The 16,234-nt window shown below is 41.9% G+C and overlaps 1 protein-coding gene across 1 annotated transcript in view; it reads left to right on the top strand.

Annotated features, from left to right (window-relative positions):
- The first annotated feature begins 7,959 nt into the window (after positions 1-7,959).
- The window catches only part of LOC121293400 (deleted in malignant brain tumors 1 protein-like), a 29,831-nt gene continuing 21,556 nt past the window's right edge, over positions 7,960-16,234 (top strand). Inside the window, exons 1-2 of the mRNA XM_041216450.1 lie at positions 7,960-8,037; positions 13,640-13,753. Coding sequence (XP_041072384.1) covers positions 7,960-8,037; positions 13,640-13,753 — 192 coding nt within the window. The remainder of the gene's footprint in view (positions 8,038-13,639; positions 13,754-16,234) is intronic.

Below are 16,234 nucleotides of genomic sequence, written 5' to 3'. Positions count from 1 at the left end.
CATGAGAGATGGGAGGGAGACAGAGAGAGAGATTTGTGCGGGGGGGATGAATTTTGCTAGGGGTCAACATTTGCAGGTGGGTAATATTTGGGGGAATTTGCTTGGGGGGGGCCTTGCAGAGGAAATGTTTGGGGAGAGGACAAGTTTGTCAGGAAGAACAATTTTGGCGGAGGGGGAGAGGCCGCAAAATGTTTGGCGGTGGAAATTGAGGGGAGGGGGGCTAATTTTGGTTGGGGGAGATTTGAGGGGGTAAAATTTGAGAGGTGGGGAATTTGTGTGGTGCCAAATTTTCATGAGGTGGGGGGAGATAGTGAGCATGGAAAATTTGTGGGGGGCGGGGGGGGGGGTAATTTGCGGGGGGATCTTTCTGTGCCTGAATGACCAGCAGGGAGCCCACTTTGTAAATTAATTCCCGACTGGTGAAGCAGGTGGGAGGGGCCTGAAGTGAAACTTGTTCATGTGAGGCTGTTTCCCCGAATAATGCTGCTGTTTTAGACACTGCGATGAATTGAGGCTTGAATGAAATGTGCGGGAACCATTTTGAATTGAGTTTATTGAGGCCCTGACTGTGGTTTTCTCTCTCTCTCTCTCTCTCTCTCTGCCTCTCCATATTCCGGCATGTGAAAAACAGAGAGAGAGGGAGGTGGGAAAGAGGGGAGATTGAGGGAAATATTGAGTGGGGAGGTAACAGATGGAAGGAGGGGTGGTTATGAGATAGAGAAAGAGAGAGGCAGACAGACAGGATCTGCGGTTTCTCCAGTTTGGCGTTGTCCCTCATGGGGCTGTTTGTGGGATCCTGCTGTGCCCTACAATTGTAAACATTGATGTGTTGACTTTCCAATATTGCTGAGGCCCTGGAATTGAACTTTTAAATGTGACGCTGTGTAAAGGCTTGTTATTTGTAGATTATTTATTTATTATTATATTTGCTGTGTTGAAGGCCAGATGGTGAATTGGAGGGGAGCAAGGGGACCTGACTAACATCACCTTGCTTGTGGGATCTTGCTGTGCGTAACTGTCCTGCAGCCTGTCTGCACTGCGACCGTGGCTGCCCTCCCCGAATTCAGTTCACTGACAGGCTGATTGAGGATTCCTCCCATTTCCTCTCCCCATCATTTCTCTGTGTAAATCATCGATAAATATTAAACATGGCCAAAGTGCATCTTTATTTAAAAAAGTGAGACAGAAACTTTCCAGAGTGCCACTCAATCAAGATCGATCCCGAGGAAGAGAAGGGAAACAGAGATAGCGACGGGTTATTGAGCAGGAGAGAGCGAAAGATGGAGCAGAGATGGGGGGGTGGGGCGGCTAGATAGGTTCAGGGAGAGGGGGAGAGAAACAGAGTGAGGGAGAGGGGGAGAGAGGTGACAGTGTTAGAGGTGAATATGTAGAAGTTCATTGTGAATATTTAGTGTGCAAACAGCAGCAGCCCTGGAGTGAGCAGGTAGAGGGGATGGAGGCAGTGAATGGGAGAGGGTCAGTGAGGGGGGAAAGATCAGTGTTTGTGCATCTTCATCTCATTTGGAATCTTTTGTCCCCAGTGTCTGGGTTTAATAACAGGGGACATGTGTATAAAATGTTTCCCTCACCTCACGCTACTAAGCGAGATTGTGGATGTGAGTGAGAGGAGTCCTGGGATCTTGCTGTGTTTTTTGTGTTTCAATCATCTTTATGCTTTATTTGAATCAATTTCCATTCCTGTCCATCTCTCTCCCCCAGGGAGAATAGATTTGGAAGCTGCAGCTGCAGACGATGCAGAGAGAGAATTATTTCACCGTCAGGAGTCCTCGGACAGGAGCTATAACCAGAGAGAACAATAAATACCAATGCATCCGTTGCGGGGGGAAAAATTGCGGGGTGGGGGGGAATTTGCGGGAGGAAAAATTGCCGGGGGGAAATGTGGTCTCCGCGACATTGAACAGACTAAAGGCCGACTAGATGACTGCTTTGCAGGACACCTTCAGTTGGTCTACAAGCATGAACCAGACCTTCCTGTCGCTTTTCATTTCAACACAACGCATGTCAATTTTTGGGCAGCTGCAATATTTCAGTGAAACCCAACACAACCTGGAGGAACAGGGTCTCATCTTCTCTTTAGGCACCTTACAGCTGTTCACACTTAAAATTCCAATCAACAACTTCAATTTTTTAACTCTCTTCTCTATCCAAATTCCATTTTTAATCTCAGTTTTATTCATTCACTGTTATTTCATCAACTTATGTTGCAGAAATTTATACATCATTTAACCCTTATTAATCTGCTCCTCTATCCTATTTCTATTATTATTTTTCCCCACCACTGTCGCCCCCACCAATCCCTCCCCCTAAATTGCTTCCTGTTACTTCTTCCATGTTTTCGATCACACAATCCTACTATTGTTCTGCGATCATTGCTTTCTGCTTTCTTACATTGATGCCACTATCAGCGCGGTTTTTAGCCCACACCGCTTCCACTAACAATCCCCGTGTCATTGTATCATTAACACATCTTTTACATCACCTATCGCTGTTTCTTTCTCCATCTGCACCTGCTCCTCTCCCCTTAAACAGTATAGACATAAAAAAAAAACACATCTTCAGCTTCCTCGAAGGGTTGTACAGATGGCTGAGTTTCTCTCTGCACAAATGCTGCTGGACCTGCTAAATTTTCCCAGCATTTTCTGTTTCTGCTTCAGTTTACAGCATCCCCTATTAACGGAAACTGCAGGTTAATTTTCTACAAAGAATATTGCTCACACACGGACAATTATGAATTCAGTATGATGCCGTAAACGGCAGTTTCAATATCTACCAATATGAACGTTTTTTTCACATAAATTTTAAATTCCAGAAAATATACAAAGACTCCTAAAACCTTTATGACAGTTTGACAACTCAGCTATATTTTCACGCATGTAATTCTTTTCGTGTACGTTTTCAAGTGCTGGATTATGGGCAATGGAGAGCTGGATTTCGGTAGGGACGGACTGTATGCCAGGGGTAGGTTACAGGAAATGAATGACAGGGTCAAAAAATGAGGGAAAGTCGTTAAACTACGCGACTGGGCTCGGTGTTTGAAAGTTGGGAGTGGTAGGGATTAGGGCCCGCCCCTGTATGACACCAAGACCGTGAATGCAAAGTAAGTGGGGTTGGAGGGGGTGGGGGTGGAGGGCTTGTGTGTGTTTGTATGTTTTTGCTTGGGTCGAGGTGCAAGGGTTGTGGTCGCAGGAGACTAAGGAGAGAATCGGTTCTTATTGACGCACTGTGAACAGCAGGGTTCAGACTGCCAGAGACGCTAACGCCGCAGGCCAAAACAATAACTAAATCTCACCGAAATAAGTCACTGTCAGGTTTCTGAAGACATCAAAGGTGGGTAGCCGCAGGCTTGGCACCGAGGGTCACGATGGGGAAAGATGAGACCCTTTAGGGACTGTACCGGAAGGTCAATGAGACGGTGGGAATAACAACGATATGGGTCAGTAGATGAATTGTGGCGGGTGAGCGCAACCTGGTTAGTGCGGGCTTATTGATAGAAGGTGCAGAATGCTTGGCTGACCATTGTTGAAACCGACACTTCTAATTTAACTTGGATTATTTTCTGATCAAGGAGAAGAAGAAAAATATCGGCAGCTAAACAGCGAATAGGGGAATGTCAATGGGACAAGTTCAGTGTCGGCACATACAATTATCGCAGCACACCCTCGGTTAGACTCCTTAACGTGAACGTTGCCTGTCCCGTGTCAGACACACAAAGCTGATGGTTGACTGAAAAATGCAGAGTTGGAATGAAACCGTCTGTTTGTTTACCTACATTTAGTGTAATACCGATGCATCAGTAACATTTATAATTGGAACTGAAGGAACGAACAGGTTCCAAAAATCAGTAGATAATTGTGAAGAGCCAGGTTCTTTTTGTGGGACCAGCCTTTAATTTGCACAGATCTGAGTGGTTTTTTTGTCAGGATAGTTCTGAACTGGGTGATGTTCTGCATTTCGAAATGTCTGTCTTGAGTCAAATAATTCAAAGCTGCTGACGGAATGTGTGTGCTGAAGAGTGTGTGAATTCGAGCAGTTATCGTACCTATTACCATCGGAGTTTCACCCCATGTATCCGCCGGGACCCATTTGAATGGGTCTCTTCAGAGTTTCTTCATTAAATACCGTTTCAAAAACACCAGACGTCGATGTTTCACAGAGAAATGGGGTACACAGTAATCGAGCAGGTGGGTTAATTTACCTTCACGTGCTGGCAACTGCTTAAGTTCCGAATTAATTTACATTTCATTTCTTGATATTGTGAATGGCTATGAAACATACTGCTGTGATAGGTTTTATTTCTCACTGTGTGCTTTAGACAACCGTTTGTTTTTTTCACTTTCAATAGCTGAGTAATCGATGTCTCGGTCTCTGCTATTTCAGTCTTGTAGCAGTTGTTCTTCATATGTATTTCAAAATGCTTTGAAATGTTACGAATATTAAATTGCTTAATAAACGTACGCATTGAATTTGACACGTATTTCTGGGTTAACAGCATGAATCAGACCATCTTGGGCTGTGAACATTGTTTTGTTTTGGGGCTTCATGTCTTGAAATATTTGGATAAAAGTGTTTCCACTGTTTCAAAATGAGACAGTTCACAGTTTTCATAGCGGCAGCAGAAATTCTGCCCTCTCCAATAGCATGCTCCCTTTTTAACTCTGGTTTCTTCTTTTTGGTTTTCTCACTGTTGTGTCGTTTCATTCAGGCACTGCCTCAGTTTTACGAGTAAATTCTGCTCTCAATCATTCATATCTTCTCGTAACTTCATTTTAGAAGAATTCAGTGTAACTGGGTCACGCTGAAAAAAAAAATAAGCACTTTATTTGGACGTTGTATAATGTTCACGGTTACTTGAGTGATCTTTCCTCTTTCTGTACGGAGGATAGTTCCCTCCAGATAAGTGTAAAGTTAGAGAAAGCAGAGATTAAATTCTATTTCAGCTATTTGAATCGTAGTTCAATATAGCTCTGTGCTTTACAACTGAAAGATAAACATGTTTTTTTTCTGTGAGGTCTGTCAGGAAGAGCCATCGAATATTTTTCTTTCTCTGTGCATTGTATATGATATAAACAGGTGGAGACATGCATCATTTGTCAACATTTTCAGCTGCTCATTGCGGCTGGACAACTGTACAAATTGTGCATTTTAACGCTGAAAATCTAGCGGGCGAAAACAATGGAGTAGGAAGGTGTACTGGCGATTAACGTCATTGAAAGAAGAGAAACGAGCGTTGGTGAGAGAGAGAACGAACTGTGGTAAGAGAAACATCAGTCTAAATAATCCACAAGGTTGGACGTGTGATGTGGTCGCAGCAATTACTGAGACAAACTGTTTTGAATTTGTTTAAATGATGCTGCCACATATAGTGAGGATTCATGGTGGACCTGCTCCCCATGAGTTCAGCTAATCAAGGCCTCACTTTTTTTTTTCTTTTTGTTGTTTGTTTTCTTTTCCTGAAGCTTAATTTTCTTCCTTACTGAATAACCGGGCATATTAGCGTCGTGTTTTTATCTCAATGTTGGCAATTCAGTGCTTCAATATCGTTTTTTTAAATTCTATCCGACAACTACGTTGAAAAAGTGGCAAAATTATTTCAAGAATATTATTTATCAAATGCTCATGAAAATGTGCTGAGGGAATTCATCACAGTTGTTATGTTCGCAGGTTATTGGTTCTGTAACACAAATGGGAACAGGTAATCATTTCTTATTGCCCTAACTGAACTCTGTTGCTGATATATTTTGACAGTGATTCTGCTGAAATATATCCCTGTTTAAATCAGCCTCTTCGTATTTTGTTCAATTTATCGAGTTTCTAAAACCCTCACCTACAGCCTTCTTTCCAGCTCGTAGATGTCATCCCCCCTCTCTTACTTACAATTTCACTCAACGTCTCGTTCTCCAAATTCCTCTTCCAATGGGAGCCAAAAGTTCCAACCAACTACCGTGTAAGTCTTTTTATTTTAAAGATTGCGTTATCAAAGCACTGATCGAATGCATTAAGACAGTAGAACGATTCAGCTGTAATAAACGATTTCGCTCAGGCTTCCCTGCCCTTTGACTGCAGCCCATTTGAGAATTTAAACATTTGGATTCCGCCTATGTAAAAAAATTACTGCCTCTCGACTGGCACTGCAGGGTCACTCAGTTCTTTCTGTGGCGTTCGCAAAATGTTACATATTTATTAAAGGAGTTCATTATTCATTGCTGACATGTTTTCGAATTAAACCCAATTAAAAGTTCAAAAAAAAGCGTGAAACATATGATGAAGCAAGCAGTAAATTGCACCACAGGTCGTATCACCTCTTGCTTTGGACCCGCATCTTAACTGAAACATTTATGCATAATTTTTCCCCTGTCCCATTTAGATTAGTGGCGATTGTGATCCTTCCCTGAGGAAAGTGCGGTCTTTCCAAATGTATCACTGGGCACCTGCTGGGCATGTCTGTGGCCGATCTCCGTGTCGTTCTTACTGAAATGATAGTTCGATGGAATGTGCTGCTTTATTTCCGAGGTAGGTTCCTGTAAATTACTGTTGTGAGCTGCCTCATAATCAGCTTGACGTTTACAGTCACAGTGCTTTCTACATGATTCACAGTCGCTTTCCACTTTGACTGATTCTGGCCTTTGTTGCGAGAAACTGAAAACAAAATATTGTACCGCGAATACAGCGGCTGTGATTCTTGGAACAGTCAGCATGGTGGACTGTTCTATTCTGTCCCATGGTATAGTAAACGTGAAAAAATAAATGTGATAATGTTCCCTGGCGTGTCATAATTAAATTGTAGTTTGCTACTTCACCTGCATCGTCCGCTTATTTATTGTTTTTTTTCTGAATTTACATCTCAATGTCCCAATCATTAGTCATATTGTGTTTTCTAGTAGAATCAGATGATGACTCCTGAGTTGAAAGAAGGAGGAGAATCTCAATGAACCAGAGCTAGAGAGCCGAATGTTGTCCGGCATTTTATTTTTCCGTATATCTGGCAGATTAATTCTGTTATTGGCTAACCATCTTGTTTGTAGCATTTATCTGTTTCTTTGTGCTGCCTGTTAATATAAAAGAACACAGAGCAGCAATGCTGCCACTTTACATTACCCATCAACACCTGGATTAACTTTCTTACCCGGACTTAATTCAGTGAAGCGAAGGTGAACGCTGTCAAACGCCCAATCAAATTAATCCCAAAAATGGTGAAACGTCGATTCTACTGATGGCCATCTAGCAGCGAGAGTTCCCCACACAAGTAGACTGGTGTCTAATGATGGAGGCGGAGGTTTTTTGGCATGAGGCGGTGGGTAAAGCTTGGGCTTTACCAAGATCTCAGTCTGTTGGGGGGCGAGGGCTGCAGGGGTGGGGTGGTTCTGTGAGTGGACATTTGCATTTCTGGCGAGGGGTCAGGATGTGAAGTCGGAGTCTGTGTATCCGCAGTGCTCCCTGGTTACCATTTATTCACCCATAGTCGGTGGGATTCTCTGGATGGGCCAACATTAATTGAGAATTCCGAAAAGGCCTGATAAGATTGTGTTGAGTGGCCATCCGGCTACACTGCATTTTGTGATGTGTGGTAACACCTACAGTGATGTTACCAACAGTTACAACAATTTGACCCATCGACAGTGTGGATATGGCCCTAGTTTCCATGTCATCATGGTGAGTTGTGTGCAGGGGAACCTCCAGGTGGTCGTATTGCAATGTGCGTTTGCCGCTGTACGTCGAAGCGGTATTGAGCATGAGATTCCATTGTACTGTTTAAGCAGGGTTGGGAGTCCTATTGTCCATGCTGTTGAAGGTAGCCCCTGCTGTTGTGTTGTAGAGTTATCTGCGGCCTTCGTGTGGTGCTCCCTTATAGCCAAGTAAATAAATGTTTGGACGACAAGTTTGTGTGAGTTCCAATGTGGGGATTCCCTTTGAGAGGATTAAGGTTTTTGGGACGTCATTATGAAAGGCGGCTTTTGTTTAGCGACGATTCTCAGTCAGGTTGAATCTGTTTTGCGAGGGGCCGCCGCAATGGGAAGGGTAATTGTGTGTGGGAATTAGTAACTGAGTTTGAATAGACGCACTGCCGTATCAGTGTGGGGAGCATTGTGATATTGGATTGAAGTTCCCGTGTGAGTAGGGGTGTTTGCATGAAATGGTTTCTGTGCGGGGTTTGTTTGCACCATTTGGTATGTCCATTTGTGCGGTGGATTTCTCGCTATTCGTGAAATATTTTGCAGATCTCAAGATGTGTTTTGGATCTCTGTAGTATCAAAAAGTCTTTGTTCCCTTGAGAATGCACTTCGGTTTTTGAGTTGTGTAATACTCCCTTCTTTGAAAGGCCATGATTTAATCTTCCCCCTGCACAACTTCAGGGATTGTTTGCAGATCAGAAGTTCTCAGCCATGCTTCATTCTCACTATCCTTAAATGGGAGACCTCCATTCACAATCACGTCACCATGGGGAAAAACTTGCCTCCATCTAGTCTGCACAGTTGTCCACATTGTTTTGAACGCCCAGGTGATATCTACAATGTGTCGCCTCCGCTCATAAGAGAGAGATCAAATTTCACTGACCTAATCAGAAAATTGAATTCCGCCAATTTGAACCAGCGTTTCCGCTTCCTCTGTAATGTTTTCATATCATTCATTTTGTATGCTGTTCAACACTGCACACGACACTACCTTTCAATCTGAACGAATGCTGTTTGCATTTTTATCATGACTGATTTTCTCAAAATCCTTATCCCTGTTAATAAAGCGCAAAACCTACATGCTTTATCATCATCGTCTTCCGGATTCACTAATTTATGGCAGTGTAGCAGCTTCTCTCGAAACCACATATTTATTATACCAATTATTTTCTATATTCGCTCCTCCAGCTCATTACCAACGTAACCACTTCACAGCGTCGAGTCATTGGCAAATTTTGAACTTTTGTGTTTAAACCCAATTATCTGCCATCACTACGTACTTGTAAACCAGGCGATTAACGTTGATAAGTTAATTGTTTTTTGATGTGATGGGGAATGGGAGTCATCGTACGTGGAATGCTTGGTCAGACTTGTGGAGGATCACATTTAGAATATGATTTTATTTACATATGTAAGGCCCTGATGGATATTGACATGGTGACAGCTGAATGGATGTTTCTCCTCGTGATATAGACTAGAATTGAATGTAATAATTTTTTTAAAAAACTAAGGCTACTATCAATTTTAAATGCGACTGAGAAGATTTTTTCTCTCAGATGGCTCTGAAACTTTGAGCGTCTCTTGTTGAAATAGCAGTGGCAGTAGGAGCAGTGCACATTTTTTTAACGCGGATGTAGAATCACACTTTATTTAAAAGGGAGTCGAAGCTGATCGGGGGTAGCTTAAATGTGGGGTTGAGGCCACCATAATATTAGTCATGATCTTATGGAATGCGGAGCAGGCTCTAGTGGCAGAAAGATCTACTGTTGCTCCTAGTCAGGACGTGTGGGGAATATGTTATTGCTGAACAACGCCTTCTGCTGCAGTTTCCGTGTGAGAATGAGAGAGGGGGTAGTTCTGTGTGGAGAGAGGTGTCTGTGTTTATGATATTTCTCTGAGTGGATGGTGTCTGAGGATGGGACTAGTTTCTGGAAATGGGGAGAAGTCATCTCTGTGGAGCAAGGCTGCTTCGGCGGGGCGAACAATAGCGATGAACAGCACTGTATCCTCCTCATTCTGTCTGTCACTGTCCTGTGTACGTCTTCCTCCGTTGTCTTCTTGTGGCCTTATTTCATACCGGGTTCGATTTCCAAATCATAACACTGCCCAAGACCTCTCAACTGCTCAAGTTCTGCTCCCTTGTTCATCTCTGATTTTCATCACTTCAGTATTGTGGAGCGAGGATTACATATGAAATACAATCATACCTCCTCCAGCTGTCATACAATCAATACAACTTATCAGATTATCTTTCAAAATATGCCTCAACCACCGTTATCCCAGATGAGATCTGGTTAAGGTACTTATTTTCAAATCAAGCTATAACCTGTCTTCTTGGAAAATGAAGAAGGAGAAAGGAAATTGTAACTTTAAAAAATTTTTAAAAAGAAAACTGAAAATGTCTGAAAACAAATCTGCTCGTCTGGAAGCATCTGTGGAGAGGGAAACAGGGAAGATGTTAAGAAACCAATGACACTTATTTCGTAGGAACTGGAGAGAAGTGCAATTCCGATGTGCTTAATGTTATTGCAAAAAAAAAATTCGAAGGGACAGTGCAACAAATTCTGGGGTCAGGGATATGCTAGAGGGTAGGACAGATTACATTAGAAAATTGCATTGATACATAAGACAAAGGGAATGGCAATCAAATTGCTAATATTTGATGCTTTTGTCTAGACGAGGTGTCGATAGCAGAATAAATGTCAGCACTGCCTGAAGCGAAATAAAATGACGGCAGAAAATGGCAGCAAAAAATACCAGCTCTGTCTAAACACAAAAAGAATAATCGTTACAGACTGACAGGGGCAAAGAATAAAATCAAAAATTAGAACATTTTTCATTGCCTGAAGTTGTTAAATTCAATTCTGAATCCAAGAGGCATTAATATGCCTAATTGGAAGCTAAGATGTTGTTCTTCCAGCCTGCACTGAGCTTCATTGAAACATCACAACAGACTGAGGACACAGAATTGAGCATGAGAACAATACGGTGAATGGAAATAGCAAGTCATAGGAAGATCGGGATCATGCCTGACACAGATCATTTTATTTACCGCAAGAACAGCAAGTCTGCTTTCGGTCTCCCCAATGTAGATGAGACTGCACCGTGAGCAGTGAATACATGACAGTACATTGTACAAAGTACATGTAAATCACTGTTTGACCTGGAGGGATTGATTGAGGCTTTGAAGGTGAAGGGGAAGGAGGTAAAGTTGCATTCAGTACAGCTCCTTCCATTGAACGTGAGAGTGCCCTTGGAAATGCAATAAGGTGTTGGGTGTGTTAGCGGATTGCACCAAGGAGTCACAGAGAGTGCTGTTCCTTTAGAGTGTTGACAGGCTAGGGAGGGGTCCATGTGTTTGTTGCTGGCATAATGTTAAAATTCTTGGAAGTGGCGTAGGCTGCTGGGGCGAAGAATGAGTTCCAGGGAACCACGTCCTAGTGTCAGGGAGGATGTGTGCAGAATAGCTAGATATGCGTCGGACACTGTTCCGAGGGGAAAAAAGTGGGGTTTACTTGGCTGGTGAACAAGGGAAGCTTTTCAGGATGTTAATTGTGAAACGTAGCTTCATCAAATATGTGGGACGCGGGAAAGGTGGAAATAGAGGAGAGTCCTTACTGAAGGAATTATGTGAAGTGTTATAACTGAGACAACTGTGGAAATCGGTGGATTTGTGAAGAATATTCGTCGACAGCATACAGTTAACAATTGAGACAGGGAATTCACAGAATGTAGGTATCGGAGGTGGATGATGTGATGGTGAGAAAGGGATGCCATTGGGAGCAAAATTGATTAATGATATGTTTACAGACATTCAGGAGAAAGCAAGAAGTGGCACGAAAACAGCCCTCGCTGTTCCAGAAAAAAAAATAATCCTGGGATTGCGTCGGAATCCATTTAGGAACGTCCAACATAACCACTCCCCAAAAAAGGCAACTTGTAACTTGGGTCCATGCTGGCAGCCAAACCCACACCGACGTTAGTGCAAATGTGACGAGAGAAAAAAAAAATATTTTTCACCAAGTGAGTAGTTGGGGTTTGTAATGCCAAGACTGGAATTATGGTGGAGGCAGTTTCTATAGAGGAATTTAAACTATGAATGGGTGATTATCAAAATGGAAACAATGTGCAAGGTTAGAAGGAAAAGGCAGGAGATTGACACGAAGTTAAAATGTCCAGAGAGCCGGAGTAGACACAATGGGCCTAATGCCGTCCATGTACTCCTTTACAGTTCGTTGATTGTGTGATTCTTATTTTGCAGAAAAAAATGAAAACAAGTTAATGTTTGTTTCCTCAATTGCAGAAAGAGTTCAGCCAGGCTGAGGTGGGGGTTTGTGGATGGGGACTGTTCGGGCCTCTTTTGGCTGAAGAAACTGAGAGCCCTTAATACGCCCATGTTGAGGAGGGAGGTTTAGAGGGATTGGATGTACATAGTGAAGAGTAGCAATTAGGGCCAAGTAACTGGAAAACGTTGAGGAGATATAGGGAGTTTGAATAATCACAAATTTAGGTAGGGATTTTATGAACAGTGGGGAGAAAAAATAGAGACAATTATGAAGGTATAATTTCATTTTGGTAGGCACTGCTGGAGACAATGGGTTAAATAGGATCGTGCTTTTTGAGACTTTATATAAAGTAGGTACAAGTTGGCTGTAGAGTTGGGGCAACATGAGGCTGGAGGGATCAGAGGGATGTTCTCCTTTGGAGTTGAGGTCGGTAGCAGGCTTGAAAACAATGGTTTGATGTTTGTTGGTGGGGTTTTGGTCCAAATGGGGTGAAGAAGAAGTATGAGTTTTGGTGCACAGATTCAGGAAAGTAGAGGATTGTGTGCCAGGCAACATGCACATCAAATTGAGTGTGTAAACTTCGCTTCTTTGTACATTATGTTAATGTCAATGACTGAGCACACAGTCACACAAAACTGCATGTTTATGAAGTCTGTGATTCTGAGACAAGCTCATAGGAAAACCAAAAATAATTTAACTGCCGATGTGACTCTACTTAGACACTCGGCCATAAACTGGCATAGTGACTTATAAACTGACATTGTGATGATAAAGTAACCAGAAACATAGAAAATAAGTAATCACCCCCAAAATGACAAAGGTCCTCAATCCTGAGCAATAACACCCTATTTTTTGCAAAAGAAACAAAAACCAAGAGATTACCCATGTCCCAAATTAATTGAAGAACCAGAAATTGTGGCCCTGCCGTATACACTGTCACAATGATTAGCACATAATCCATTGAATTTAAATGTTCGATCACCTTCAAACTAGCACTGAGATATTATGTACCCAACTGTCTTAAAACTAACACGCTACCCTTAAACTGCCTCACTCCTCCAAAAGTACAAGCTCCCCACCAACGAACCCTCGACAACCAATAAAATAACGTTAACTTCGAGCTGTCGAAAAACTGCCACTCTCGTTCTAGCAACGCAAAAAAAGTCTATAAAATCACATTCTGATTTGCTAAATAGAACATGAAACACCACTGATAACTTCAAGCTCTACTGACACAAGTCCCATATTGGGACAATGCAATATGTACCAATGATCTGACGGAACACCGGTAAACTGATAATGTGCCAGTTAACTTATTGAGCTCCATAAGTCTATGGGCAATGGCAGACTGAGACAAAAAGTCAAATTGACTCATATATATGTACCCGTACTACCACCGATGTACTGAATCGTGTACCCATGTCATATTTAATAAAAACTGTAAAGCAATGCGCTATCAATTAAGTGAACTATGCAAATAAAGCGCATAATCACTAGTTAAAAACTTATTTAGTATTATATGAATCATCCAGCTCATTAAGATGATAAGTACAACGAGAGCTGATAATGAACTATCAATACTGAAGTAAATCAACCATTTGGATTAATGTGAACCCATTACCTTTATCGGCTTCCTGATTAAACCTTACTCATCTTCTGAAGGCTGACTCGCATCAGTCAGATGGACGTATGAATGTCCGACATCAGCAATTGGAATTAAGCACCAATTCAAAAAACAAGCTGAAGCTCTGTGAACACAGTTGGAAGGCCGGGGATGTGGGTGGTCCAATTTAAAGCCGGTTTGAACATTAGGCAGAAGCATTCTGTGGCCTTCGAATGATGGCTCGGGATTATTTGGGACTATTGAAAGTGTTTCGAACATTAGCTTAATTCATTTATTGGCTTTAAAGTTTAGATCAGGACGATTATGGACCAACAAATAAAATTCCCATTGTCGGCAGAGCCCAGAATTTTCGACTAAACACCTACTTTGACTTTGTCTGTGCTGGAGAGTAGATTATTGCTAACGTGTGATTAAGAGAGAGACATTGGCGAAATTGAATCTGAAACACATTCACATATTGGATATGGGTAATCAAAGCAGCAAAACCAATTTGCCGAAATTCCGCCAGGGGGACAGAAAGATGCGAGCGATACTGAATAGTCGTTGATTTTACATGAAGCAGCAGTCCAGTACTGCTCCAAAGGTGTCTGTGTTAGGGGAACTTTCTTATATTTAGCCATTACTGTCATCATCAGAAGTGAAACATTAAATGCTTCAACATTGTATATAAGCAGTGATCAAGCAAGCCGGCAAATAACAAATTAAGTATTGCATTGGGGTTTTCTAAGTGATACATTTTAAGGTAAATTGACAGTTGGCAAAATGTAATTCATATAAAGGGAGAAATGCAAATACCATATCAATATAATGATATCCTGCTGATTCAACATTCATAAATTGACCCGAAGCACACGACTGTTAAAAAAAAACAAACACCTGATACAATAATTGTACCGCACCCGCCACAGCAATCAGCTCAATGACCAAATCTGTAATTTTCTGAGCACCAAGCAAGTGATTTAGAATTCATCACTTAACCAAGTTACCACGACCCATCAACTCACTCCTCGCTATGAATACAAATGAATAAAATGTAGAAAAGCTACCCTGTGCTCTGAAACTGACCAAGCATCTCAGAAATCCTCCAGTATATATCTCTGTCCATGTTATCTAGCCATCTTTTGAAATTTAAACTGATACACTGTCCAGCAGCCCAGAACCATTAGAAACATTCAGGACACAAACAAAAGAGGCTTACTCGTTATCCGAGGAAATCTTTATCCCTCATCGAAATCCGATCTGTAAAGTGATGCCCCTGGTCAGCTCTGGGGAGCTTGGCCAAAACGAAGCATTTTATTAGCAGGATCCCAGAACGCCAGTAGCTTGAGGACGATGTTGTTGAGGAAGAGGTGGCATTCGGGGCGTGTTTTTGTTTTTTTTTGGGGGTTGGGGCGGTGGTAAATGCAAACATGCTGGGTGCAGATGTTCACAGTCTGAGCAATGGCAATAGTCAGTTAAACCCGCCATGGTAGACGTTTTGTTTGTAGCATACCTCAGACTGTCTCGACAGTTTACCGACATCTTATTTCCTGACCAACAGTCAATGGCACTGATTAGATTATTTGCAGGCGACATTCTGTCATTTTTTTCCCTGGGATTTGTGCTGTCATCCCGATATACAGCCCCGATTCAGTGGCCTGGACATTTTCAATCTCCAAATGCTTTATGTCAATATTATAAGGGAGCAGCGACGAAGCTGCTGGTGCAGAAATCACCACAACGCCAGGTGCTTCCTGTCAGTTCTGCACAACAGCAAAACATACAGCGAGTGTTCTGTTTTTTCTACACATTACGAGCTGCTTTGTGATTACACACAAACATCTTCAATAGTAATTACTCATCTTGAAAAGAAAACACATTTCATGTTGGAACAAATATCCCTGTGTTCTCTACTTCTCCCCAAGACTAACGCTGAGTGATGGAAACACATTTATTCAACTGATTGGCAATATTTCCCGAAGAATTTGCAACTACATTTCGGCAGCATATAGAGAATGATTTAGGAACGGCACAGATCGGACTGGGTAAATTGGGAAAACCGCCCAAGTAATAATGGTGATCTCTACACATCTGTTATAGGTGATAATGGTAATCAAACAACTGCCATTTAAATGAAACATTTTCTCAAAGTGTGATAACAATGAGCACCAATAAATTAGAAATCAATGGAGATGCAGCCGGTATTTTGATTTAAGGTTATTTCAATCTCAATAGTTAGCTAAATCGCTAAGTTTAGCTGCTTGAATTTTAAATGTATTGACCATCATCTTACATGGAATGTCCGTCAATTTCTCCTGCACAAATTTGAAAAAAATAAACTCGTTATGGGACTGCAGACAATCCAATGAAATATATAAGTAGTAGCCACAGAAAAATCCAGTGCAAACACACAGCGTCATCAATATACGCAGAGTTATTTATCTGCGAAGCTTTTAAACTGGGTCCTGCGGCCTTGCATCTTAGAAAGAGAAGTTGTAAATAGATATTTGCGTTGATTGTGTCTGTCGCTTTCCTATGGTGAAAAGGCCTCTCGACAAACTGTACCAGTGTGTCAAGTATATTTAATTGTTTAATACGTTTAATGCATTTATGAACTTACGGTTCAATGCGCTGCATTCTGCCTGACATTGAAA

Source organism: Carcharodon carcharias, chromosome 21 (genome assembly GCF_017639515.1).
Source record: "Carcharodon carcharias isolate sCarCar2 chromosome 21, sCarCar2.pri, whole genome shotgun sequence".
In the NCBI taxonomy this organism is placed as follows: Eukaryota; Metazoa; Chordata; class Chondrichthyes; order Lamniformes; family Lamnidae; genus Carcharodon; species Carcharodon carcharias.
This window is presented reverse-complemented; position numbering and strand designations above follow the sequence as displayed.